Source organism: Aphelocoma coerulescens, chromosome 23, assembly GCF_041296385.1.
Source record: "Aphelocoma coerulescens isolate FSJ_1873_10779 chromosome 23, UR_Acoe_1.0, whole genome shotgun sequence".
NCBI classification, from domain to species: Eukaryota; Metazoa; Chordata; class Aves; order Passeriformes; family Corvidae; genus Aphelocoma; species Aphelocoma coerulescens.
The window spans coordinates 7,235,978-7,260,539 of record NC_091036.1 but is presented as its reverse complement, the minus strand read 5'-3'; the positions used below and the strand labels follow the sequence as shown (position 1 = coordinate 7,260,539).

At 54.3% G+C, this 24,562-nt stretch overlaps 2 protein-coding genes across 4 annotated transcripts; both read right to left on the bottom strand.

Annotated features, from left to right (window-relative positions):
* Positions 1-128: 128 nt before the first annotated feature.
* On the bottom strand, positions 129-6,541 carry MTFR1L (mitochondrial fission regulator 1 like). Of its 3 annotated transcripts, XM_069035803.1 has the most exons (8): positions 6,452-6,541; positions 6,301-6,368; positions 5,158-5,262; positions 4,387-4,496; positions 3,668-3,879; positions 3,146-3,458; positions 958-1,083; positions 129-789 (listed from the first exon to the last, which is right to left on the bottom strand). In XM_069035803.1, the coding sequence occupies exons 2-7, from the start codon at positions 6,313-6,315 to the stop codon at positions 978-980; spliced, it is 861 nt and encodes a 286-aa protein (XP_068891904.1). In that variant the 5' UTR covers positions 6,316-6,368; positions 6,452-6,541; the 3' UTR covers positions 129-789; positions 958-977. The 3 variants fall into 3 exon arrangements, with proteins under 3 accessions (XP_068891904.1, XP_068891903.1, XP_068891905.1); XM_069035802.1 differs by having other exon boundaries at positions 129-1,083; XM_069035804.1 differs by lacking the exon at positions 6,301-6,368 and having other exon boundaries at positions 129-1,083; positions 6,452-6,530.
* A 642-nt stretch (positions 6,542-7,183) lies between these two features.
* On the bottom strand, positions 7,184-22,165 carry SELENON (selenoprotein N). Its single transcript, XM_069036123.1, has 12 exons — positions 22,038-22,165; positions 18,633-18,750; positions 17,445-17,575; positions 16,801-17,013; positions 15,899-16,023; positions 15,122-15,259; positions 14,262-14,343; positions 13,143-13,331; positions 12,062-12,167; positions 11,178-11,290; positions 10,431-10,532; positions 7,184-9,503 (listed from the first exon to the last, which is right to left on the bottom strand). The coding sequence occupies exons 1-12, from the start codon at positions 22,149-22,151 to the stop codon at positions 9,333-9,335; spliced, it is 1,602 nt and encodes a 533-aa protein (XP_068892224.1). The 5' UTR covers positions 22,152-22,165; the 3' UTR covers positions 7,184-9,332.
* Positions 22,166-24,562: the final 2,397 nt, after the last annotated feature.

The following is a 24,562-nucleotide window of genomic DNA, read 5'->3' as shown; positions in this document are numbered from 1 at the left end:
ATTAAGAAAAGCCCCTGGCACCTGAATCTGTTCAGCTGCAGCAGCTGGGATTCCACCCCAGCCCAGCCTGCCCCAAACAAGCCCCACCCCGACCCCAGGCACATCAATGACCCCACAGACCAGCGGTGTCTTATTAAGGCTCCATTTTATATAAAGGAAAAAAATCAAACTTTAAATACAGCCATGAGGGAACTGCAGGGAACGTGGAGCTGAGGGGAACCTCTCTGAGTGAGGTGGAACTGCAGCCACAGCCAAGGCCAAGCTCCTCCTTCCCTGGTCTGGTTGGGGTGCTCGGCCCTTTGCATTGGTGCGTCAATAAATAGACCTTTGGAGGCTAAATAAAACACAGGTTTGGGGTACAAGGACTGGTAATGGAACATTAAATTACTGCCAAGAAATTAAGGCCATTCTGTCATGCAACTGTGGGCTGATCTGTGAGATAAGAAACACCCAGGGCACACAAAATCCCTCAGTTTTTCCCGGGATTTTTGGGAAAAACGCCTTTTCCCACCATGATCCAACAGCCCCCAAAGCCCTGGAGAGCTGGAAGCATCCACGAGCTCATTCTCAGCAGCTCTGTACCGTACTCAGGACAAAGGGCTGGAGGTTTGTCCTGTCCCCACTGGAAATGGGAACTGGTTCTATCCTCACAGGTTAATGCTCAGTTGGAACCTAAGGAAAAGTGTAGGTAGAAAGAACTTCATCCAGCAGAACTCCAGGAGATCCTCATCAATCACCAACAGCAAAACACAGGTGGAAAAGAGCTTCCATCTTCTTAAAAAGGTTTTTCTTAAATAGAACAACACATGGAAAACACATCAAACCCGAAGGGTCTTTCCTAATTAAGTGTCCGGTGCACAAACCATGTCTGATTAATAAAAGAGGCGAAAGGCTCAATCCTTAGGAGAAGGCAGCTACTGTGGAGGAGATTTTGGGAGCATAAACACTTTTGCTTACAGAGCTGAGTGCCAGCAGCATCACTTCTCCTTCAGGGCCAGGTCTTCATCCTTCAGGGCAAATTTCCTTCTCAGGACCTCTGCGATGAGCACGGCCGGGTCCTCCTCCTTCATGGACGGGCGGTTCCTGCAGGGGGACAAAAGCACTGGCACTCAGTCCAGACAAGAGCCACAATTCCTGACTGACAGCTCTGCCTGGAGTCTCTCAGTGTTTTCCTGCAGCTTTTATCATCAGATGCTGTCACAAGTGGAGGAGGTGCAAGAAAAACACCACAAAACAACAAAAAGAGGGAAAATCCAGCCCTTTTGTGTTGGCTTGAAAAACCTGGAACTCACCTGGAGCTCGTTTTGTGGCTCCAGGGGCATCCTGGAAATCTCACCCTCAAAGCTCTGCCTAATTCTTATTCCACTGTGCTAATAACAAGTAATCAACCCAAAACTTCATTAATTATTTACAACCTACATCCCCTCCATATAAAGGACCCAGTGTTTGGGGGGAAGGTCTGGAAGTGTCTATTTCTTCATTAATTTTGTTGCACTATGGATTTCTGCTTTCCTATTTCAATATTGGTGATTCCAGGCATTTTAAAGCAGGGCTGGTGTGGATTTCCTTCCACTACACAAGTTTTCCTGTTCTCAGAGCAATCTGGCTCCTCCAACAAGTTGACACAAGCAGCTCCTTTCAGAAGATTATTTTACAGGAGGCCTCACTTCTTTTCCCTCAGGTACCATGGTTTTGTTTGCAACCTGTAATAATAATTTCAGAGGTTTATTTTTTTTCATAGCTGAAGTCTTCCCTTGCTCAGAAAGCATGATGAGAGTTTTAAACATTCCTAAAACACCAACAAAAAAAAAAAAATCCCCCTGGCATATTTCCACCAGACACTGGAACAGGCTTCAGTTCACATTTGCTGAAACAGGCACATTTCTGCAAGTTCCTCACTCATTCCTGAAGCTTCCAAGGCTGAGTTTAAACACAAAAGCTGAATTTAAACATGAAAGCTGAGTTTAAGATGCGAGTCCTACACAGCAGCAGCAGAGAAGCATGGATGTAATTATCTTTTCAAGCATCTTTTGCATCTTTGAGCACCTTTTTTTCCTCCACTCAAAGAGCACCTGACCCTCTTCACGCTTCCCAGTGCTGCCCAGTACAGCTGGGGGAGCACAGGGGCTGCTCCACAACTGGATAATCAGCCAAGGATCGAGGGGATGGGTCCTGGGGTCCTTCTGCCCACCCTGTATCCCAGGAGAGGGATCTGGCAGCTCCCCTCAGGGAAACCAGAGCAAAGGGGTGAATTTTGTGGGAGATGGAGGTGTAACACCCCCAGATGCTCTGGGTGTGGAGGCTGAACGTGTTCCTCTCATCTGACTTTAATTTTTTCAGTGCTGAGAATCTGGTTCCTTTCAAACCAAATTAGGCACAGCAGTTGTGAACAGCCACCACCCAGCAGGGTATTTTTGGCCAGGAATCTCACACAACAGAATGGAAAATGTGGAGACTGAGCTTCAGCACTGAGATCTGAGCGTGTGAAAGGCAGGTGGCACAGCCAGCACTGGAGAAGGAACTTTCTCAGCTGGGCAGGATCTTGTCCATGGAGCAGTTTCAGGAGTTCTCATGATCAGAACTTGTCAGTTCCTCACGAGACAAGTGCAAACTCACCCTGCCCACGCCCAGAGCTGAGCCAGATGAAGAACCACAGAAGCTGAGAAGCTCCATGTGTTAAATCCCTGTATATTCCATGCTGGAAAAGCTGCTGAGCTTCCCAGCTGCCTGGGAATGTGAGGTGGGCTAAGACCAGCACTTCCTTCACTCTGAAAGCTGCCAACACACACAGGTCTGGTCTGCATCTGGGCAAACACAGCTTTCTGTCAGGTCAACAAGCTGGAAGAGCCAAACATTGGGCTAAGCAGTTTAAATTCCCCTCCACTATTTCCTGTCCAGGGGGAAAAAAAACCAAACCAGGAATGTGTTACCAAGTTCTGCTCCAAAGAGGTATTTCCCCCATGAAAATTCTCCACTGTTTCCTATCCCAGAAAGGAAAACACCCAGGAATGAGTGACCACGTTCTGCTCTGAACAGGCCTTTCCCCCAGCAATGAAGGACACAGAGCAGCACCAGCAGCCGGTGCCACGTCCAGGCTCTGCAGGGATTTGACACAAAATAAAAAGAGAATTCAGGAAGCACTCACAAGTCCTTGCTCTGCTTCATCCTATGAATGTCTTTGAGAATTCCCATCATGTCAGCAAAGCTGCTGGCCTTGGAAAGGGACACGGAGTCGTCGTCGTCGGGGTCCTTCGGCTCCGGCCGGCAGCTCTCGGAGGCGGCGGAGCAGAGCACGGACACCGAGGGCAGCTCGGGGCTCTCCAGCTCGGCCTCCTCCTCCGTGATGTCGCTGATCACAAAGGACGTGGTGGACTGGAAAGAGGGTCCAAAACAATGTACAGGAGAAGAGGCATTTGAGCTTCCTGGAGATAACAGATCTGGGGTCATCTGGGCAGAGGCTGGAAGAGAAAACAAGAGGTGGATTGGTGAACTCACAGCAAACCACGTGGGACGGTTTCTCCCCAACACAACAGAACATAAATCTAAACACGGCCCCTGAGCTGCCCCCAGAGCCAACATCCCCCCATGGCTCTGCTGGGAAACAGCCCTGAGTGAGCCTGGAGGAAACACCAGCCCCCAGCAGAAATAAAGCTCATCATGACCCTACCTGACTCTGCAGCCACGATCTTTGCGATCTGGCTCCGGAGGTGACTCAGCTCGTCCTGGAGCTCTGTGGTTCGGCTCAGGGCTGGCAAGCCAGGCTTCTTCAGGGCCAGCAGCTTCTCCTCCTGCTTCCTCAGGTTGGGCACTGAGGCGTTTCTCTGGATCACTGTGAAGGGACTTGGCTTCCACTTGTGCTTCAGCGGGCGAGTGTCACTTCTGGGGACAAAAACCTGTCAGCCACAAGGCCCAAACCTCTCCATGACAAAGCTCGGCCTCCCCTGAGGGCAGCAGAGCCTCCAACAAAACAAATGAAGCCTCTGTGCACCACCAGAGGTGCAAATGTGCTGTGCTGCTGCATGAGATCTCTGCAGCACAAGGAACAGAGGAAGCTGTGGCTGCCTCATCCCTGAAGTGTCCAAGGCCAGGCTGGACAGGGCATTTCAGTCCTGGGAGAACTCAACCCCTCCACTTCCTGACCAGGAAACGCCCCGAAGCAGGGAGCTGCTCTGCACAGAGCAGCCAGTGACACATGGCACAGCACAGGCTCCTGGCACTTCCTACAGGAATTCCTCCCAGGGTACTTTATCGTCTTTTTCCTCCTTCTCTTGGGAAAAACTTCTTTCAAGAGGCACCACATCAGACCCTGAGAGGACTGGAAGTTGTGGTCATCTGAGCAGTATCTGGCCTGAGCTCTGTGACAGAAACCAGCAGATAAACACCAACCTGACCCTGGCGTAGGTCTCCTCATCATCCGCTGCGATCCACACGATGTCAGCCAAGGTGGGCACGGGGGGCACATCATTCAAATACAGATCTGAGACACTTGGCAGAACCTGGCAAGAAGGAGACACTGCTCAGGACATGGTGTTTGCTCTCCTGGAGCTGCCCCAGGTGTGCTGTCAGAACCCCTGTCCTCGGTGGCAGCTGTGTCTGGCAGATGCACAGCAGCAGCTCCAGCAGGTTTCCTTCAGTTTGCACAATTGTTTTAAGTTTTCTGGGCTGGGAAATAAAGCCCTCGGTTCTGGGCACTGCTGTGCTTCCCTGTGTCAGCTCCTGCTCCTTCCTGCTGTGTGTCTGAGGCAGGAGGGGACACCTGATCCAGGCCAGGCGCTGCCAAGGCCTCGTGCCACACTCTGCCACTCCAAGGGTGAGTCAGGGACTCCTGTGAGCGCTCAGGGAACAGGCCCACAGGGCACGAGGCTCCTTGGAGGTCACACAACAAAGCCCTGGCTCAGCAGCTCCACCATTCCACCTCTTCCAGCTCAGACACTGCCTGAGGAGGGATTTCCTTCAAGTTGTTAGTGATCACTTTACAAAAAGAGAATTAAAAAAAAAAGTAATTTATTAAAAAAAAAAAAAATCTTAAAATGAACTGTACTAGTGCAGGTTTAGTGGCTACAACTCTGCAGATATCTGGGGGCAAACCAGCATCTGATGCAATGCCTTGTCCTGCCCCAGCTCCTCTAGCCACCCCCAAGCGCAGGGGTCACTCACCTCGAAGGTGGCCCTGGGACAGGGTTTCAGAGGGAGGTTGGAGCCGATCATCCTGACCACGCTGCGAGCTGAGCCATGGGGCTTGTTCTGCCAGATGGGGATGGTCTACAAGAACCCACAGCACACAATTAATTTCTCAAGTTGGTGCCCTTCTTGAATCCATTCTCATAAACTGTCAGGAGTCTGATCTCTGACTATTTATCTCTTTACTTTTAATTGAGAACCTGGTGATATCCGAGGTCCCCATTTCACAGAACTGTGTTCAGCTGGACACAGGTGACAGTCACACAGGTACAGGGGCATTTTGAACGTGGGTGTAGTGTCTTCAGGACTGAAAACTAAAAGCACTCAGTAAAAGCACTCACTGCCAGCAGGCATTTTCACAAAGGAAAACTTGGCAAAAGGAGGAAAACAGAAACACATCAAGGGGCCAGGAGGAGAATGGCATCAAAAGAAAGCGTCATTCAAGGGATACTCCTGCTTTCACACCATCTCTAATACAGCAGCACTGTGAAATATCCCAGAGCAGCTGTGAGTCTCCTTCCCTGCAGGTATTCACTGGACATGGTGCTGAGGAAGCTGCTCTAGGACGCCCTGCTTGAGCAGGGGCTGGACCAGGAGACCTCCAGTGGTCCCTTACAACCTGGCCCATTCTGGGACAAGGCTGAACGTTTCTTGGGTGACAGCAAGTGACAAGTGCATCCAATGCCTGTCCCAGCCCTAGGCCATGTGGAACAGCCTCGGAGAATGTTTTCAGAAATAGCAACTGCTTTAGAGCTCTCTGGACACTTCTGACCTGGGCCCAAAAGGTGAAATGCTCTGCCCATTTGACACTCACAGGCTCCTGTGACAAGAGACAGCACAAGGCTCTGCACAGAGAACACCGCAATGACAAAGCTCAGCCCACAACACACCCAAGAACTGACTTATTGCCGGCGCTCGTTCTGCACTCTGTGCCTGAGCACTGCTCCGTGCTGACAGACCTGAAATTCCTGCTGAGTATTTTAAACCGAACCTCTGAGCTGGGGGGCAGCGAGATGACAGCTCTCTGGCTGGGGAGAGCTGTCGGGGGAAGGTGCCGGGGGAAGGTGCCGGGGCAGCGGCCGGGGCAGGTGACAGAGGCAGTGTCCGGGTGTCACTTACGGCCTCCGCGTCCATCTCCGCTGGCTCAGCGCCGGCTGCTCATCGCACCCGCTCCGCCGCGTCTCTCACTGCAACACACACCGAGCAGCTGCAGCAGCGCCCCGGCCCGGCTCCCCCGGCCCCGGCCCGGCTCCCCCGGTCCCCCCGGTACCTGCGGGGCGGCGGCGCAGCTCGGCCCCGCTCCCAGCGCCGTGCGCGGCCCCTCCGCCGCCATCGCCCGGAACCAGAACCAGAACCCGCCCCGCGCCCTTCCGGGAGCGCAGCGCAGGCGCCGGGCCCGGGGCGGAGCGGGAGCAGCGGGGACACCCCGGTGAAGGAGGGACAGCGGGGGGGGACAGCTGGGGACACCCCGGTGCAGGGGGGACACCCCGGTGAAGGGGGCACATCTGGGGACACCCCGGTGAAGGAGGGACACCCCGGTGCAGGGGGGGCACATCTGGGGACACCCCGGTGCAGGGGGGACACCCCGGTGCAGGGGCACATCTGGGGACACCTCGGTGCAGGGGCACATCTGGGGACACCCCGGTGCAAGGGGCACATCTGGGGACACCCCGGTGAAGGAGGGACAGCGGGGGACACCCCGGTGAAGGAGGGACACCCCGGTGCAGGGGCACATCTGGGGACACCCCGGTGCAGGGGGGACACCCCGGTGCAGGGGCACATCTGGGGACACCCCGGTGCAGGGGCACATCTGGGGACACCTCGGTGCAGGGGGGACACCCCGGTGCAGGGGGGGCACATCTGGGGACACCCCGGTGCAGGGGGGACACCCCGGTGCAGGGGGGGCACATCTGGGGACACCCCGGTGCGCAGCAGCGCGCCCCCGGCGCTCGCCCCACGCCCACCCGCAGCCCCCGGCGGAGGAAGGAGAGCGGAGCCGAGCTGGAGGATGCACGGATGGTTTTACCGGATGGTTTCACCGGATGGTTTCACCGGATGGTTTCACCGGGCCTGCCCCGTCCCCCCCTCCCGGCCGACATCGGCCCGGGCCCGCCGCGGGTTTCGGGCCGGGGCGTCACAAGGCGCGGGAGGGGAGGACAGCAGGACCCGCTCCCCACGAGGGATCGCTGAGCCCTGGAGAATGTACGGAGTAAACGGGTTACAGAGAGGAGACGAACGCTTGGCACGAGTTCCTGAAGCCTCAGGCAGCGGCTGCTGCCCGCAGCCCGCCCACGGCAGCGGAGGGGCAGTGACGGAGCAGCTCGGCAGCTTAACGGGGGGAAAAGGGACACAGGCGGGGCCCCTGGGGATCCCCCAGGCTGCTGCAGCTTGGGGGTGGCTTTTGGGCTCCCTCTGCCACTGTCCAGCCTCATCCCCTTCTCCTGGGCTCTCCCAGGAGCGCTCGGAGGTGGCTGCAGGGAGTTCACGAGAGAATAGACAGGTACTTTTGTGGGATCCCAAAGGCTTCCTCCGAGCTGCAGCCCTGAAGGGATCAAAATCCCCGGAGGGAGGACAGGAGCTCTGTCTCCAACGCTGCCTGCAGGCTCTGGCACGGCCAGACCCCAGCCTGGCACACTGGACTGTGAGGAAGTGCAGAGCTAATGCATAGTTACAAAGCCAACACTGAGAAACATCCCGGGCTAATTAATTAACCTCACTAGAGCAATTAGTGAAGTGACACTGGTTCAGCCCAGAGGTCCAGCTAAGCCCAGGCTCAGGTATGGACAGGAAGGCTGGGGCAGGGTGGGGACAGGGTAATTGCCACCCCCAAGCTCCTCCCAGGACCTGGAGCTCAGGAATGAAAATACCTCGTCAGGAAAAAAAAAAAAAAAAAAAAAGGCTTTTCCCTTAATTTGATTTGGTCCAACAAAATTGTGCTTCAGAGAGCAGAAAAAGCATCACCAGCCAGGGCTGGCTGCAGGCAGCTACTGAAGATGCTTTGCCTCCTCACATGTCTGTAGGAATATGCCTTTAAACCTGTTTCACTTAACCTTTCCTTCTCCAAATTACAAAATGATGCTCACTCTGTATCCAGGAGTTGGCACAGAGTAGCAGCAACTGCTCAGGGTGGCTTCAGATAAGGGATAATGGCTTTGTGTCTGAACAATCTCTTTGGAAAAAATTCCTGAAAGTATCTTTTGTACTTCTGGCTTTTAGAACTGCCCAGTTCTCACCCAGGTGATGCTCTCAGGGCAGTTCCCAGAGGGAACTTCACAGTTCCTCACCCAGCACGACCTGGAAGCTCAAAGCAAACATGGACAGAGCACCAGCTCCAAGGGGACCCTGGGAGAAGCTCCCAGGGCTGCTGGGGCAGGAGCCCTGGGATGGATGGGTGGGACACTGCTCACTGCTGTGCCCTTTAGCCCTTTAGGGGTCACTGGGGGAGCTCCTGGCAGCTCTCAAACTGATTCTCACCTGACCCCTCTGAGCTGCACCAAACCTTAACGCCCTCATGTCCTCTCCTGATGTCCCCGTGCCACCCTCAGCATCTCCCTCAGGGGCACAGACCCCGCCTGAGTGAGGCCACCAGGTCACACAGGGCGCTGGGGGCTGCTCAGAGCTCATCCCCAGCTCCTGGCTGCACATTCCCACTGCAGTCCCATCACACAGATCGTCACTGTCAATGTCCAGAGCTGCCACTGGACCCCAGGCTGGCCGGAGGTGGGAGCAGGGGGCTGCCCACGGCTGCTGGGTGCTGTTCTCACCACGAGTGTTCGGTCGGAATGGCAGTGCTGCTCCCCACAGTCAGCAAGAGTCCTGGGGATCAGGAATTCTGGGGTTACACCAGTTTCACCAGTCTCAGCAGGAGCTGCAGAGAAATGAGGGTGGGTGGCACACCCAGGCAGGTGCTCTGGGGACGTATTCAAGTATTTTCCCTCCTGTAAAAATGTGCCTGAACGGAAAAGGGCAGGTTGTGTAAACTGGTACCACCTGGAACTCAGCCTCAAACCAAGACCCAGAGCACAGCCCCGTGCTGGGACTGCCTGCAGTTCAACACCAACGTCTGGCACGACGAGGACGAGGAGCTGCTGTACTCAAAACAGATCTCTGAAGTCCTTGGCCATCTCAGTGGGGCATTCAGGTGCCTGTTTCTAGGCCTGCAGGTATGGTTTTGCTCTCTGCAGCCCTTCCTTCAGGAACTGCAGGTAAGTTGCAGTTGAAGGGTCTTCAAAATTGGTTGAGAAACTAAAGATGCTGCTTTCAACATCTTCAGGCTTCATAGAAGTAATGTCCAGGAAATAGTTGGCATTGATATGGTGAATCTGGCAAGGAAAAAAGATGAGAGGAGACTTTTAAGGGTCAGAACAATTCCCCATGTGCTGCCTTGGCCTCCAGCCAGGACAGAGGTGACAAGGCTGTAACAGCTCTTACAGAATATCTAATTCTTTGCAAATGCTAATTCAGGAACCAGGATTCGGGTCTGAATTTTACAGTCAGAGAAAAGTTCTCCCAAGAGTGCTGACCCTTTGTTTAGGTTAAGAAGAAGATGAAGGTGATTTGGGAGAAATCATGGAGGCTCAGATCATGTCTGTGAGCAAGAGCTGCAAAGATGGAGCCTGGGGTGCTGCAGAACCAGCACCCGAGCTTCCCACACTTCCTGCTGCCCCACGGAGCTGGGAAAGGGGGACACTGACCCATTGTGGCTGCTGACCACAGAGCTGAGGTTGTCACAGCCCACAGCTTCATGGAGAGAGCGAGGGGACCCTGAAGGTGTCTGGCCAGGATTAGCCCGGCCCAGGAGCTGACACAGACAGCACCATGCTGCCAAGTGTCAGGAACTGTTCCTCAAATCCAGGGGGGAAGGGCTGGGGGGGCTGCTGGGGAGCACAGCAGAGCCAAAGCGTGCGGGCTCACGAACGGCTGATCTGCTGTGACCAATCTGGGGAGTCACGAGAGAGATAAACGTGCTGGAAGGTGCTGCTCAGGGGATTTTCTTCAAAGGATGAGCACAAAGGGCCATGGGTGCAGGAAACAAAGCTACAGTGGCTTCCCTAAGCTCAGGGACAGCGAGGAATCACACTTCAAGTCTGTTCTGCCCCCGCCCAGAGCTGCTGCTGTTCTGTCTCTGGATAAAATCTCATTTGTTTCAGATTTCTGGGTAGAGGGACAAAGGCTCGAGGGGCAGGGCCTGGCTGGGGCAGTGGAGACCCTGCAGAGAACACACTCCATGGGGAAGAGCCCAGCCCTACCACCGTGCCGTTGGGGAGGCAGATGATCATCTCCACAGGGAAGTTGTATTTCTCCAGGTGCAGCTCGGCCAGTTTGCTGTAGAACTCATTCTCTCTGTTGCTCTGCAGGGAGACACCAAAACCACACATTTGCACACCTCAAAAGTGGCAGAATGGCACAGGGGGAGCACACAGCACACAGGAGAGAGGGAGGGAGGGACCAGAGAGATGCTTTGCAGCGTGGTGGTAGCTGGTACCATTCTCACAGGCTGCTCTCCCATTCCCTTTCAGGCTCCCTCTCACATTTCAGCTGCAGATTTTCTTCCCAGACAATAAAATCACTCCATCACAGGCACACCAACAGTCTGATCCCAGCCTTTCCCAGAGTCCCCAGCTCTGTGACTGATCCCAGCTGACAGCACAGGCTCAGAAGTGAGGAAAGGCTCAGTCAGGAGACTCAGGGTTCAGACAGTTATTTGGTCATTTGGTTGTCCCCTGGGTTGCAGGGAAGTCAGTTGGTTGATGGCACCAGAGGCCTTGGGCAGGGCTGTCTCGTGGAGAAGCATCTGGTTTAGCTTTAAACCTGGCACCAGGACAGAGCCAAGGGGGTCACTGTGCCACTTCTCAGCTTGCCTCCATCTGGTGTCTGCTTGGCCCCTGCAGTGGCCGAGGACAGGGGGGGCTTGGAACAAAATCCCCCTGGCACAGGTGGGAGCTCCCCCTGCCCCTGGCACCATGTGGCACCCCCAGCAGAGGTGTGAGCCTCACCTGCAGCTCCTCCAGCTCCTTCACCAGGGACCAGCTGCTAATGAAGCTCTCGTTCAGCAGGGCGAGGATGGGCGAACTTTCCAGGACGGTCTCCCGGAGAGTTCGCCCCGAACCTGGCACAGGAAGAGGCACAGGAGGCTTTGCTGTGTTTCCTGAGGTCACTGTCACCACACTCGATGCCCCCAAGCTGAGTGGCAGCTGACTCTGGCTCCCCCCAGCCCTCCCCACTGTCTTTTTGCTCCTTTGTTGGCAGTTTCCCATGGCTTTTGTTCCCTACAGGTGCTGCTGGCAGAGAGGACTCAGCAGAGCAGAGCCCAAGCCAGGCACAGCAGGCCCAGGAGAAGTGAGCCATGGCAGCCACCCCGAGTGCCACTCGCTGTTTGTGCCAAGCACAGCCCAGTGCTGAGGGTTTTTCAGGACAGACAGGACTAAAGAGACCCTTCCCCTCCCACCCATCCCTCCTGCTCAACGTGACACAGCAGCTCTCAGGCACTGAGGGGGGCAAAGCTGCACATCAGGACAGCCCCAAGGCCAGGTCTGGCTCTGGCCTCTCCTGTGCAGGTGCCAGGGACAAGGCAGAGTGAGCAGTGCCCCTTTTCCCTGCCAATGCTGCCTCTCCCCCAGCAGGAAAGAGGAAGGGAAAGGCCAGATCCATGTCTCTACCTTGACAAAGGCACCTGACTCCCAGGTTGTCTCAGACAGGTCCTGGTGCTGCCACTGGGCAGCTGAGCTCACATCAGCAGTTCCCCACTCCCAGCCTTTGTCTATTCAGCACCTCCAGTGCTAAAACAAGTGACACAACATTTACTGCTGGCTCCTGGGCAGCTCCCCGACCCCCAGCTCTTCCCACATCGTCCCTCCAGCCATGCTGGGAATGTCCTCACCTCAGCAGGACTGGTCGTCCAGGGCACCCCACAGCAGGATGGAGTGCACCAGCTTCTTCTCTGCTTTTGCTCTCTCAAAAGCTTCTGTGAAGGGCAGGTAGGAGATCTGGGGGCAGAAGGACAGCGTGAGAACAGGCACAGAACAGCCCAGCTCAAACAGGAGCAGCTCTGAAGGAACCAAACCCAGGGGTGACACACACAGAGTTCAATCCGCAGCAGGACTTGCAGATTTAAACGAGTGCCAACTGCGGTGGCGTCCCCAGGAACAACGTCAGCTCCTGGGGAGACTGTGGCCCCTCTGGCACCTGCAGAGCCCTGATCTTACAGAGAACGTCTGCACCACAGTGGCCAGGCTGTCTGCAACCCCACCTCAGCTGCTGGGGAAATCTGGCCTTGAGATATTTCTTACAAAACCTCCTGAAACAGCCTGAGAACTGGCTGTGAGGGACTCTGCACGGACACTGTTCCAATCGCTCAAATGAAAGGAACCGACATTAACATCTTGGCAGTCTGAAGGGACATTTGTAAGCTCAGGCACAAGGAGGCAGCCACCGAAACGTGTCCCTTCAGCCAAGGAAGCAGTGACAGGCAGTAGCCATCTGCTCCACAGGCTGCTGGCATGTTAAATAGTGTGGGTCACCCAGAGCTATAAATTTGTGTCTGGCTGCGGGCTGTAGAGGCACAGGCAGATCGTGTGTTCTCTGCTGATAAGGAAAGCTCGGTCCAGAGGCACCTGGGTGCTGCAGAAGTAATGCCAGAGGAAAAACCATTTGTAAGCAGCACGATTACCTGCCTGCTCCACAATCCCAGCAGCAGCCACTGATAAGAGGCAGGAAGGATGAGCCTACACTCACAATCCTATCCTGGGGACACCTGACATGGAGGCTTTGCTCCTGCCTGTGCTGCTGTGTGACCCCAAATGCCCTGGGACACCCTCCCAGTGCTCAGACCCTCCCAGTGCCCTGAATGCTGCTCAGGCTGTGGCCTCTGGACTCTGCTGGCCCTCGAGGTCACTGGATGGCTCAGAGAGGACAATCTGCCCCAGATCAGTGTGCCAAGGGAGCGAGAGCCCCTTCCTCACCTTCTTAAATGGATACATGGCCACTTCCAGCCTGTGGGCTGCCTCCTCCCAGGGCATCTCCTGCTGCCAGGTGATCTCCTCGAACACGAACTGGATGGGCTCCCCCGAGGGGTCCCTGCTGTCGATGACGTTCCCGTCCTCGTCGTGGATCACGGCAGGGACCGAAGGCCCTGTGGATTCCAGCTCCATCTGCAGAACAGGCTGGGTTGGACCCTGCACACAGCCCTCTCCTGGTTCTTCTGTGCTCCAGGACAGGATACAGATCCAGAACAACACTGTGCAGCTCTTAATGAAGATCTGGCTTGATCTCCCATCTCCTGGAGCTGCACTTTACCAGTGAAATACCAGGAAAGGAACTTCACTTCCCTCAGTTTGGCTGCACTCTCTGGATTGGAAATGCAGAGACTCCATGTTCCCTCCTTCCCAGTGGAGATTACTGATTGTGGGACACCAGATCCTTAAAATCATTAGGATCTGCGGGGCTAATTGGAAGCTCTTGCTCCTGTCAGCAGCTCAGCCCTGGGAAGCCACAAGAGGGAGCAGCAGGAAAAGCTGCCCAGGAGCTTCCCTGTGGTTCGTGTTCTGGTACAGCTGAAATGATTCTGTTAAATCTGCCTTCCCGACTTTGGGCAATTAAAAATAAACACAAACCTAGTTTAGGAGAAAATGAGACTATTGAATTCAGGCATTCAGAATTTGGACTTATGTTTCCTGTCCCAAGAGCCTGGATTACCACAAAACAGAGGAATAACCTCGTGCAGTTTCTAGATCCAGACCCACCGTTGTTCATACCCTGCTCTGGGCTCAGGGCCTGGGTTCAGCTCCTCACCTTCCCTCCTGCCTGTCAGGCAATGTTTTTAAAAAGGAAAAACTCTCCAGGAGCTTAGGATTCAACACACACTGAGGGAAAAAGGAAAATATCAAAAGAACTGGGAATAGGGATCCACATGGCTGCAGAGGACAGGCATAGGTAAGTGGAAATTCTATTGCTGTACTGAAATGATCGAGAGAAAGCTCCAAGGAATGGGGGTCCCAGAGGTTCCACAGCTCAGGGCCCTGGCAGCACAAACCCCTGAGGAGAAGCTGGACACGTGTGGAGCACTGGGAGGGGCCACAGACCTGAGGCAGGTATCCAATGTCCACTTCCATGTTGCTGCTCTCGCTCGCCCCGTACAGCCACTCCATGTCCACGTTCAGGGACCTGCACGGGGAACCCAAGAGTCATGCAGGGCTAAAGCTGTGCATGGGAAACCCCAAACAAACGGGAGCATCCTCTTGCAGGGTCAGCACTGAACCCAGAGCCTCTGGAGATCTCCGTGTTCCCTGCCCCAGCCCAGGAACACCAGATCCCTGCTGGACCAGGGCCCAGGTACCCACTCAGCAACTCTGAGCTCTGTCAAATGACAGCAGAGAGAGATGTCTTTGCTCCCTCTTCCTTCCCAGTACTTCACTCGCACATTCTGATCCTGCTGAACTTTTAAAAGCGTTTTTTTGGATGCAAAAGGCTGCTGGCACAGCCCAAAGTGTCTGCTGGCTGTAAGAAATGTGCTGACAGAGCCACCAGGGTTGAGTCGCCAGGGTAACGTTGTAATAGAATTTCCACTCCCGTCATGGGCAAAGAGATTTGAAGCTTCTTCCTCCTGAAACACTTCCAGCTCCTTGCCAGAGAGCAGGAATGAGCTGGTGCAAAGCTCTGCACACAAAACCTTAACCTGTGAGACTCCAAGCAAAAAATCTGTTGGAGCAGCAGCATCAGGCCTTGCTGAGCTCCAGTGCTCACAGCCAGGCACGGGGACTGCCAGTCCTGCCACACCCTGCCTGCCCCTCCCCATCCTCCCAGCACCAAGGGACAGTTACTGCAGAGTCAGTCAGACCCTGGATGGGTCAGGGATCCTCAGCAATGCAGAGATGCATTTCCAGGCAACTGCAGAGCTCAAATCACTCAGATTTTCCAAGAAATGAGAAGGAAACAGCTGTACCTGTTGTTAGGAACAAAGAGCCTGAAGTCCCGGACGTGGGAAGAGTCCTTGGACAGGACAACATAACCTGTGAACTGCCCTGGGGAAAACCAGAACGGGAAGTTTGGTGGCTCGTTCAGCTGGAATTCAGCGTGGATCCTGAAAGGAGAGAGCAGCCATAAGCTGGGATCCTGCACTGCAGGTGACAGCAGGGAAAAACTGTCTCCAGGCACCCGAAATTATGAACCTAAACTGGGCAAGAGAGGTGGAGCTTAAAAAGCTTTTCATGTCACACAATGAAGAGGGTGAAAGACTGGAACAGATGTCCTGGGTCAGGAGCATCTCCTGTATTGATGCCTTCTGAAATTGGGCATCCAGGAAGGATGAAATACATGATCATTCCTTGAAACACAGGGACAGAACAGGACCCCTTCAGCCTCCCTTCCAGCTTGATCAGACACATAAAAGCCGTGTGTAACACATAAAAGCTGTGTGTAACACTGCCAGTGAAACAATTCTGTGGACTCTCCGCACCCTGATTAACCAAAATCTAACAAAACTCTTGCTAGTCTGACTCTCCCCTTTCAAGCAGGGGTAGCTCCAAGGGTGATGTCCTGCATGTGGGCACAGTGACACTGAACCACCCTCCCCTCCCTTCCAGAACACCTCTGGTGTCACTTGGGAACACCCCTGCACGTGCCATGACCCGTGTCCTCTCTGCCAGGGGCTCCCAGCAGCCTCCTCCGCTCCCCTGGGACACGGGACAGGCTCAGGAGTGTCCCCAGCCCCCGGGCTCACCGGAATGCTATGGTGTAGTAGAAGCTGCTGCTGGCCTGGATGCAGGCCACGGCTCCCTGCGGGGCAAAGCGCGTCTTCACGAAGGGCCGCGGGTGGAACATGCTCAGCAGCTTGTGGATGATGACCTGGAGAAGGAATTGTGAGAGCAAGAATGAGAACTGTTCCTCCACACAGCTCCAAAGCAACCCCAAATCCACCTGAGAAGCAAGGTGAGGGAATGGCTGTGATTTAAAACCCAGCTCAGAGACCGACCTAATCACACACCAAGGAGACAAAGCAGGGCACTGCTGACACAAATCAATCCATCTTCCATGGTTTCCGTGCTACTCCCATGGTCTGCAGGTCTCCATCACCCCAGGCAGAACAGCAAACTGATCTGCAAGGCTGCCTCTGCCCATGCCTCAGCCTTTGAAGGAGTGGGAGTGCAATCACAGATCCCAGCAGGCTGGGAAGGGGCAGCAGCTCAGTGATCCCCAGCACCTGCCCAGCATCCAGGGGAGGGGATGCACGGCCAGGCTTCACCTGCTGAGCACACACAGAGTCCCACTTGTCACCTAAATGCTCAATTGGCCACTGTTCCAGCAGCAATGATTGCACAGGTGCTTTCTGAATAACCCTCTCTGGGAAAGGCTATCCTCAAATCCCACACAATTAACAAACAAGATGAAGTTACCCAAGTCAGCCTCATCTGGCTGTGTCAGACACCCAGAGCTTTTGCCTGCTCTCAGTTTTACCTCCAATTTAGGTGCTCCTGATTTTCTGCTTCGTTAGAAAGTCCAGGAAAACAAACTGCAGTAGCCTCATCCCTCTGGGGATTCCTGATTCATCTGGGCTATGAGGCAGAACATTTACAGCAACAACACCTCGGGTGAAACTCACAGAAAGTGAGTTTCATATCTCACCTCTTTGCCCTTGGGAGGTGGAGGGTAAAACCTGTTGTTGGAGAGATATCCAGTGAAGATGTTCAATTCGCTGGGAATTATCCACCAGGGATCCCCGAGATCCAGTTTGTTCTTTGGAGGGAGAAAGGCTTTAAACTGCCTGGCAAGCAGGACACTCATGGGGGCTGCTGGGGCCGTCCAGTTCCTCAGCCCAGACAGAGCCACGTGAGAAATCTGTGAACAAATAACACTGTCAGAGCCCAGACTGGACTCTCCCAACGTGCAGTGATGTCATGGATGTAGGGAGGCTTTAGAAAATGCGGGAAAAAAATGCGTATCACATCCCACATTCTTCCTACCCCACCAAACAGTTCTGTCAGCCTTCAAGAATGTGAGTAACAGAGGAGAGGGGAATGTGCCACGTAAAACCACTGCTTCTGCACTCAGCTGCAGGAGAGCAGCTCCAATTCCTGCTGCTCTAACTGGGGCACGGTGCTGCTGAGTGCGCTGAAACCCTGAAATGCTGAGGGAGGCAGCGAGTTCCCTGCCACAGCAAATCCCACGGGATTCAGCAGGACCACATCCCCCTCCCAACATACTCCTGGTGCTGTTCCCAGCCCTCCAGATGTGTTTATCCCAGAATTTGTGGCCTGCAGGACACCTACTCCCAAGAAGCCATCCTTGCTCTTCGTCATTGTTTCCATGACCAAGGGCTGGAATTTGGCCACAATGGACAAAGTCTCCCCATCTGGATCCGGCGTCTCCTCCTCTTCAGACTCTGAGACAGGAGCAACCCCTAGACAAAAGGACAGGAATTCAAGCAGCTGTTTCCCCTCTCTCCCCTTTTAAGCAATTGTGAAGTGGTTACACATTTATCCAGGCAAATCCAGGAGCACTGGGAGCTTCCCAGCTGTCCCCACACAGCAGAATTCAGACCCATCCCCAGACCAGCTTTGGCTGTGTGAATTAAAGAGGAGTCCTCCTTTTAGTGACCAACTCAACGGCTTTAAAGTGAGAGAGGGTGGGTTTAGGTTGGATATTGGGAAGAAACTGCTCCCTGTGAGGGTGGGCGGGCCCTGGCACAGGGTGCCCAGAGCAGCTGTGGCTGCCCCTGGATCCCTGGCAGTGCCCAAGGCCAGGTTGGATGGGGCTTGGAGCAGCCTGGGACAGTGGAAGTTGTCCCTGCCCATGGCAGGGGTGGAACTGGATGGGCTTTAAGGTCCCTCCCAACCCAAACCATTCCAGAATTCCATGTTTCCCTAACTCCAAAGCCCAGGCTGAGCCAGGCAGACTCACAGCCCCTCAGAGCGATCCCAGCACGTGCTGGAGCCAGTCCAGCAGAGCACAAGCAAACACTGTCTGTGTCCCCACTGTCCATTGTCATCCCCACACTTCTCCCTGCCTGGCACCAGCAGAGCCATTTGCTCTGTGCTGATACAGTCTCCAGAGATGATCTCCCACAGCTGCTGTCCAGGAGAGGCTGCCCCAGCTGAATGGAACACTCACTCATCAGTGACTCACTGATGGCTTTGGCCTGGTCTGGGCTGAGCTGTATTTGTTGCATTCACCCACCCCAAATCCCCTTTAAGCTCCAGACAAAGTAATTTATGTACTTTGCTAGTCCAGCAATGGGATCCTCCACCTTATAAAAACTGCACTTTGTCAAAGTGATGTCTGGTGCTTAAGCCTTTTCAACAACATGCAAAGCTCCACAGCCTTTCTTCATGTAAATAACACCCAAAACAGCACCCAGAAAATAATAAAGTGAATAAAATATTCAGTGAATTAAAGCTGTGGAGTTCACTATGTCTGCTCTGTGCAGGGAGGGCTCTGGAAGGCAGACAGGAACCTACCTGTGAGCTTCTCAGCGATGGGTTTGAACTCCTCGGGGCTCAGGTACAGATCCTTGTTTGTGTCCAGGGAGGAGAAGAGGAACAGGCCCTCATTCCCCAGGGACTTCAGAGCCAGCTCCTGGTTTGGGAAGAAGAGACAAGTGAGATTTCCTTGGGACCTCCTGCAGAAATCCACTCTGGCCCCTCTGGAGTTAATCCCCGTTCTTCCCAGCACATCCAGGGAAAAGATTAATGCCCCTTGGCAGGATTTGGTGCTATTTGCAATAGGGATTGGTGTCCAGGAACTGCTGGCACGAGGATATTGAACCTACATCTGCCTGAGTAATTCCAACTGAACCATGTGCTCACATCCAGCGTCTTTTGTCAGAAAAATTCCTCATTTTTCCAGCTAGTTAGCCCTAAAACTGTGGATATCAGGAGCACCTGGAGGTAGGTGGTGATTGCTGGGATAAACTGATGTGCAGTGAAACAAAGGCAGTCAAATATGTGAGTGCCACATTCCAAAAGCACAGAGGGAGTGAGCTGAGCCCTTGGAATCAGTAACTTCCATTCCTGGTGGGATCCACGCCAGCATTACTGCCCACAACTGCCCTGCTCTGGTCAGTGCCCCTCCAAATCTCCAGCCTCAGGACTGCATGGAATATTTTGGCTTCCTGCTCCCCCAGCCATCCATCAGGGAGTCACAAAACCCACAGTCTCCTCCAGAAATTTCCACAGGATCCCAGCTCTCTGTGCCTCAGTTTTTTCCTCTGCAAAGCCCACACGGGGCTCACCAAGGTGATTTCTCCCTTGGAGCAGCCCAGAAGGGCTCTGGATGCTTCCAGACATTTCCACTCTGCAGTCTGAAGGGAAAGGGACAACTTGGAGGCAGAACAAGAGCTCCACGTTGGTGTGAGAGGAGGGAGAGACACAGAGCAGGTGACACGAGCCCCTCACTGCCAGCCAGCCCTTGGCACATCCCCCAGGATCCATCAGCTTGCCCTGCCACCCCCGGAACAGCCCGGAGCTGGGAGCACAAACACTCTGCATTCTGCTGTTTATCCGTGCCTGCTCTCCATCGCCTGCAGCACCACCACCATCCCCAGAGCTCCTGAACCAGTTTATTTTCCATCTGTTGCCTGCCAGCCTGAAGCAGCACTAATGCAGCCTGGAAGGCTTTGCTCCCATCAACTGCAGCTACAAAAGCACTTAAGAGCCTTCCAGGGCAGTTCCAGGACTGAAATAAAGACCCCGGAACTCAAAACGGAGATCTGGATGAGGACATGGCCAAGGACATGAAAAAATCAAGGGAGATGGTTATTTGAGCACAGGGACAATCCACTGTGGACTGTCCACAGTAAGCCTGCCTTTGTGCCCTGAATGAACGGGGATGAGCATCCTTGGCTCTGGAAATAGGTAACAGTTCTGCTGAGCACCTGGCTCAGGTGCTGACACATCTCCCAGGGTCACACAAGCCTCGTGCCAGGCTCCAGGACCTCTCCCAGCTCCAGATCTCACCTGTGCTGGGCACACGGTTCATTAACTGCGATCACTCCCGGTCTGGGAGCCAGCTCACGGCCCTGGGAAGGGAGCAGGAGCCTCCCCCGGGCAGAGCAGGCTGTCCTGGATGCGTGCTGGGCTCTGAAGGGATGCTCCACTGCCTCGTGCTCTCCTCAGCACAGCAGAACTGCCCCCCCGATGGATCTTTTAGAGCCTCTCCTCATTTTGCCCTTCACAGGCACAGACCTCGAGGGACGAGGAATGGGAGGCAAAGTTTTCACAGCAGGTTGGAATCTGCATTGCTGGAATGCGGGGAAAAGTCATTTTCCCCCTCAGTGAACGGGGCTGGAGGCAGGAGGAGAGCCAGCTGTGCCCCACAGGGACACGGGAACACCTCTGGCTGAGACAGCAGGATGTGAGGTGGGATCCCAGGTGCTGGACATGAGCACCCCAAAGGTAATGTCCAGACAGGGCTTCGGCCACGTCCCTCAGCTGCACTGACCCATGGGCTGGGCAGCAAGCACCCATCAGTGGGACCCAGGAGACCCCACCCAATTGGAGGTAAGATCCCACCCACAGAGGAACAAAGGATCCCACGGAGAACACTCCAGTCCTGCTGCATGTGGTCACCAGGGACAACAAAAGCTGTGTTTGAAAGTGGAGAGAGATGTCAGGGCTTGGCCTTTTGCTTTCTGATAACATTCACATTAAAGAAAGCTCCCAGAGCTTGTGGGTTTTTTCCTTTCTCTTTCTAATCTGGGATTATAAGGAAGACAGCTTCCCTGTTCGGGCCAGAGGGATAGGACTGAGCTGTTCCATAGAGGAACAGAGTTCTGGTTTCCACAAAGAGTTCTCCTCTCCCACCTGCTTGTGGGTTGTTCAGCTAAATAAACACTTCCATAGGAAGAGACAAGACATATGTTTGAAGCAAGAGGAAGAAAGAAATAAAAACCTTGGGCTGTTCACATTTTGTTCTCCTCTCCAGCAGTACCCAGTGACAACTGTCTGCCAGTCCTCCAGAAAAAACAAACCTCCAGCAGACCTGTCAGGCTGTGAGAATGTCCTCACCCTCCTGTCCTTGTAGGAAAAATTCTTCTAATTAACTTGTTTAAACCATTTGTCCCTTTTTGTGATGCAAGGAGAGACAAAGAAAAGAGGCATCCTTTAAAAATGACCTTTAAAAACACTACTCTTTGTACTAGAGGAGTATCAAGAAGGAGAAATCTGCTCTTTTCCCAGAATCTCCTCAGATGTTCGGGGCTGAAGTGCAGAGCCAGGGGAGCGCAATCTCCAACAAAGGAGATCTCCAAAGCTCCTGCAGCCCCTGGAATTACACGGATTACAATAAAAACCAGTCAATCAGCCTCATTTAAAATAAAAACCCCAAACACAAACTCCAGAAAAAAAACGCTCCTGTTCTCCAGCTCACACCCTCCCTTCTTTTGCTGCTTCTCAGTGACCTTCGGAGGCTGCAGCAGAGGAAGTGTGAGATGGAGAGCCAAGAGCAGGGCCAGGGGCTGGACCAAAGGGGGCAGCTGGTCACTGCTGGTCACTGGTGGCCACCACAATCCCCGTAGCTGCCTCAAGCCCAGTGGCCACCACAGCTCCGCAGAGCCTCAGCGTCGCAGTGGTCACCTCGAGCCCACGTCCACTGGAGTGTGGTACCACAGCTCAGTGGTCACCTCAACCCCAGCGGCCACCTGGGATGCCTGGTGGTCACCTCAGCCTGCCTGTGGCCACCGATTCCTGGTGGCCCCCTCAGTCTGGCTCCGGCCCCCTCAGCCCCGGCGCCACCCGCGCCGCTCCCTCAGCGCGGCCGCCGCCTCCCCTCACGCTGCTCGGGCGGGTCGCGCCCGCCATTCCCCCTCCCTCCGCCCGTCCCCGCGGGCCCGTCCCCGCCCCTGCCCGGTGCCCGGTGCCCGGTACCTGCCACCGCGCCGTCTCCGCGTCCCGGTAGTACTTGACGGCCACCAGCGCCGCGAGCAGCGCCAGGGCCAGCGCCAGGCGCGGAGGGGCCGCCCCGGGCCCCGGCCCCGCCATCGCGCCAGGCCCGCGCCGCGGAGCCGCCATGGCCGCCCGGCCGGGGGAGGCGTCAGGCGGGCGAGGAGGGGCCGCGGCCGCCCCGCGGGACCCGGCCGCGGAAAAAAACCCCCCTTTTTAGTGTTAAATCAGCGGCGCTCCGTCAGAGGAAGCCTATTTTTAGTGTTAAATCACCGGCACCCGGTGAGGGGAAAACATATTTTAGTGTTAAATGACCATCACTCGGTCAGGGGGAAGACCTTTATTAGTGTTCAGTGGCTATAATTCGGTCAGGAGAAGACCCTTATTAGTGTTCAGTGGCTATCATTCGGTCAGGGAAAACCTCTTTTTAGTGTTAAATGACCGGCGCTCGTCAGGAAAACACCACGTTTTAATGTTAAATGACCAGCACTTGTCAGGAAAAAGCACTTTTTAGCCTGAAATGTCTCTGCTGTGAGGGCTCTCTCCCCTCCTCCTCAGTGGTCTCGTTGCTCTCTGTGGGCTTTGCCTTTATTATCAATGGCAGAGTGGGGTCTGTGCGTGTCCCCAGGTTTCCACTGGTCGTTGGTTCTTAATTCAGCTTTTCCCAAAAAGAACGAAACCCTGAACTTGCTTTGCACTTCTCTAAACCAGCCATATCCTGCACTTCTTCTGCCTGGTTATAGCTCACCAAAATGGGTATTTTTTTAACAAAACAGGTATTAGTGGGTTCGCTTGCAGTGATTCCGCTGAGGTTTGAGCTCCAGAGATGGGAATTAGGGGATGGGAATGACTGGGTGACAATGCTCAGCCTCGGCCTCCTGTCTCCAGCATCATCCCCACATTTTGGGTCATTTTTACCACCATGCCACATTCTGGGTCATTTCCACCCCAAACTTTTCGACCTCCCCGCGTTTTCAGTGCCCTTCAGGTCCCTCCACGCTGTGGCATTGCTGTCACACTGTCCCTCAGCGGTGGCTGGGCCAAGACACACATATTTATTCATTTTAATCCCTCCCCATAACTCAGCCTCCTGCTCCTCTGTGCTTCCAATCCCGCTCCGAATGCCCGATTGCTGGGGATGATTTAATGCCGCTGCAGGGCCAACAGCAACGAGTGTTTGATCTCTACCAGGGTAGCAGGAAGCGTCAGCGTTTAATCCTTTGAAGCTCTGCTGTCTCCTAAGCCTGCCTAATCGTTTTTGTTTTAGGTTTAGAGAACTCTCGAGATGGAGAAGAGGGAGAGCATGACCAAGCCATTAAGAGAGGAGGATGGAGGAGGGAGGATGAGGATGGGACCAGGCAGAGGAGCCCAGCAATGGAGCCAAGTGGGAGATTTGTGGTTCACATCAGGGTTGTTGCACTGAGGGAGGAAGGTTCCTTCTGCTCCACCACAGCAGAAAACATCCATGAAACTCTGGTTCCATCAAAGAACCCAGTGCCTGGGCCGTGGGGAGGAACGGGATTAACAGAGCATGGAAATGATGTCTGGGAGCAGGGACAGGTGGGGATGAGCTCGGCACTTGGAGCAGATGTGCTTTAAAACTTCCCAGGCTCATTAGGCTGGGCAGTGAGGGGTGCAGAGCTGCTGCTTCCCTGGAATAACCCAGCACGAGCCACAGAATGTAACAGGATGGGATGGGTTTGAAACAGGATAAACGTCCTGGTTTGTCTGTGAAATGAGCAGGAGCAGGAACAGGAGCTGGTGGAGGGGACCTGGCAGGGTGGTGGCAGGGCTGAGGTGATTCTGTTTGGATGATGAGAGGCAGAAGGGCTCATTTTACACCTGAACCATTTCCAGTGTCATCAGCCACCACATCAAGGTGAGAAATGGGGGAAATATTTGATAGGAAAGAGAATGAAAGACAAAGGGGGAAATAAAATAATTCAGGGTGGCTGCTGGGAGCTGATGCTCCTGGAAAGAGAACAAATCCAGCAATTCCTGGCTCTCCACTGCTGAGTCCTGGGGTTACAGCACTCAGGAAGAATGTTAAATACCCACACATCTGCCCTGGGGCCCACCCAGGCACACCTGTATCAAAGGGAATCCTAAAAAAAAATAACAGGGAAGATTTCCACCCAGCAGGAAAAACTATTACAGACTTCCCCTTGGTCAGAAGGGAGAAAGGTGGGCTGAAAATAAGGAAAATGGTGAGGAGTTGGTAGCAGCAGGGATGAAAACCTTGGAGGAACAAGGAACATCCAGGTCTGGTTTGAAGGGGACAAGAAAACCAGAGGTGACAAAGCTTCACAGCCATGGAAATCAGAGAGTTCATCCCAGAAAAAGCATGGCCAGCAAAGGAAATGGGAGTTTGAGGCATTTCAAACCCTTTAGTGCAGAGCAGGAGCCAATTCCTGTGTCTTGCATTCCTAAGTCCTGCTTGGCCTTTCCTTCTCAGGAGGCTGCAATCCTGAACAAAGCCCTTTACGAAGCAGGAGTTTCATGGAGAGGGT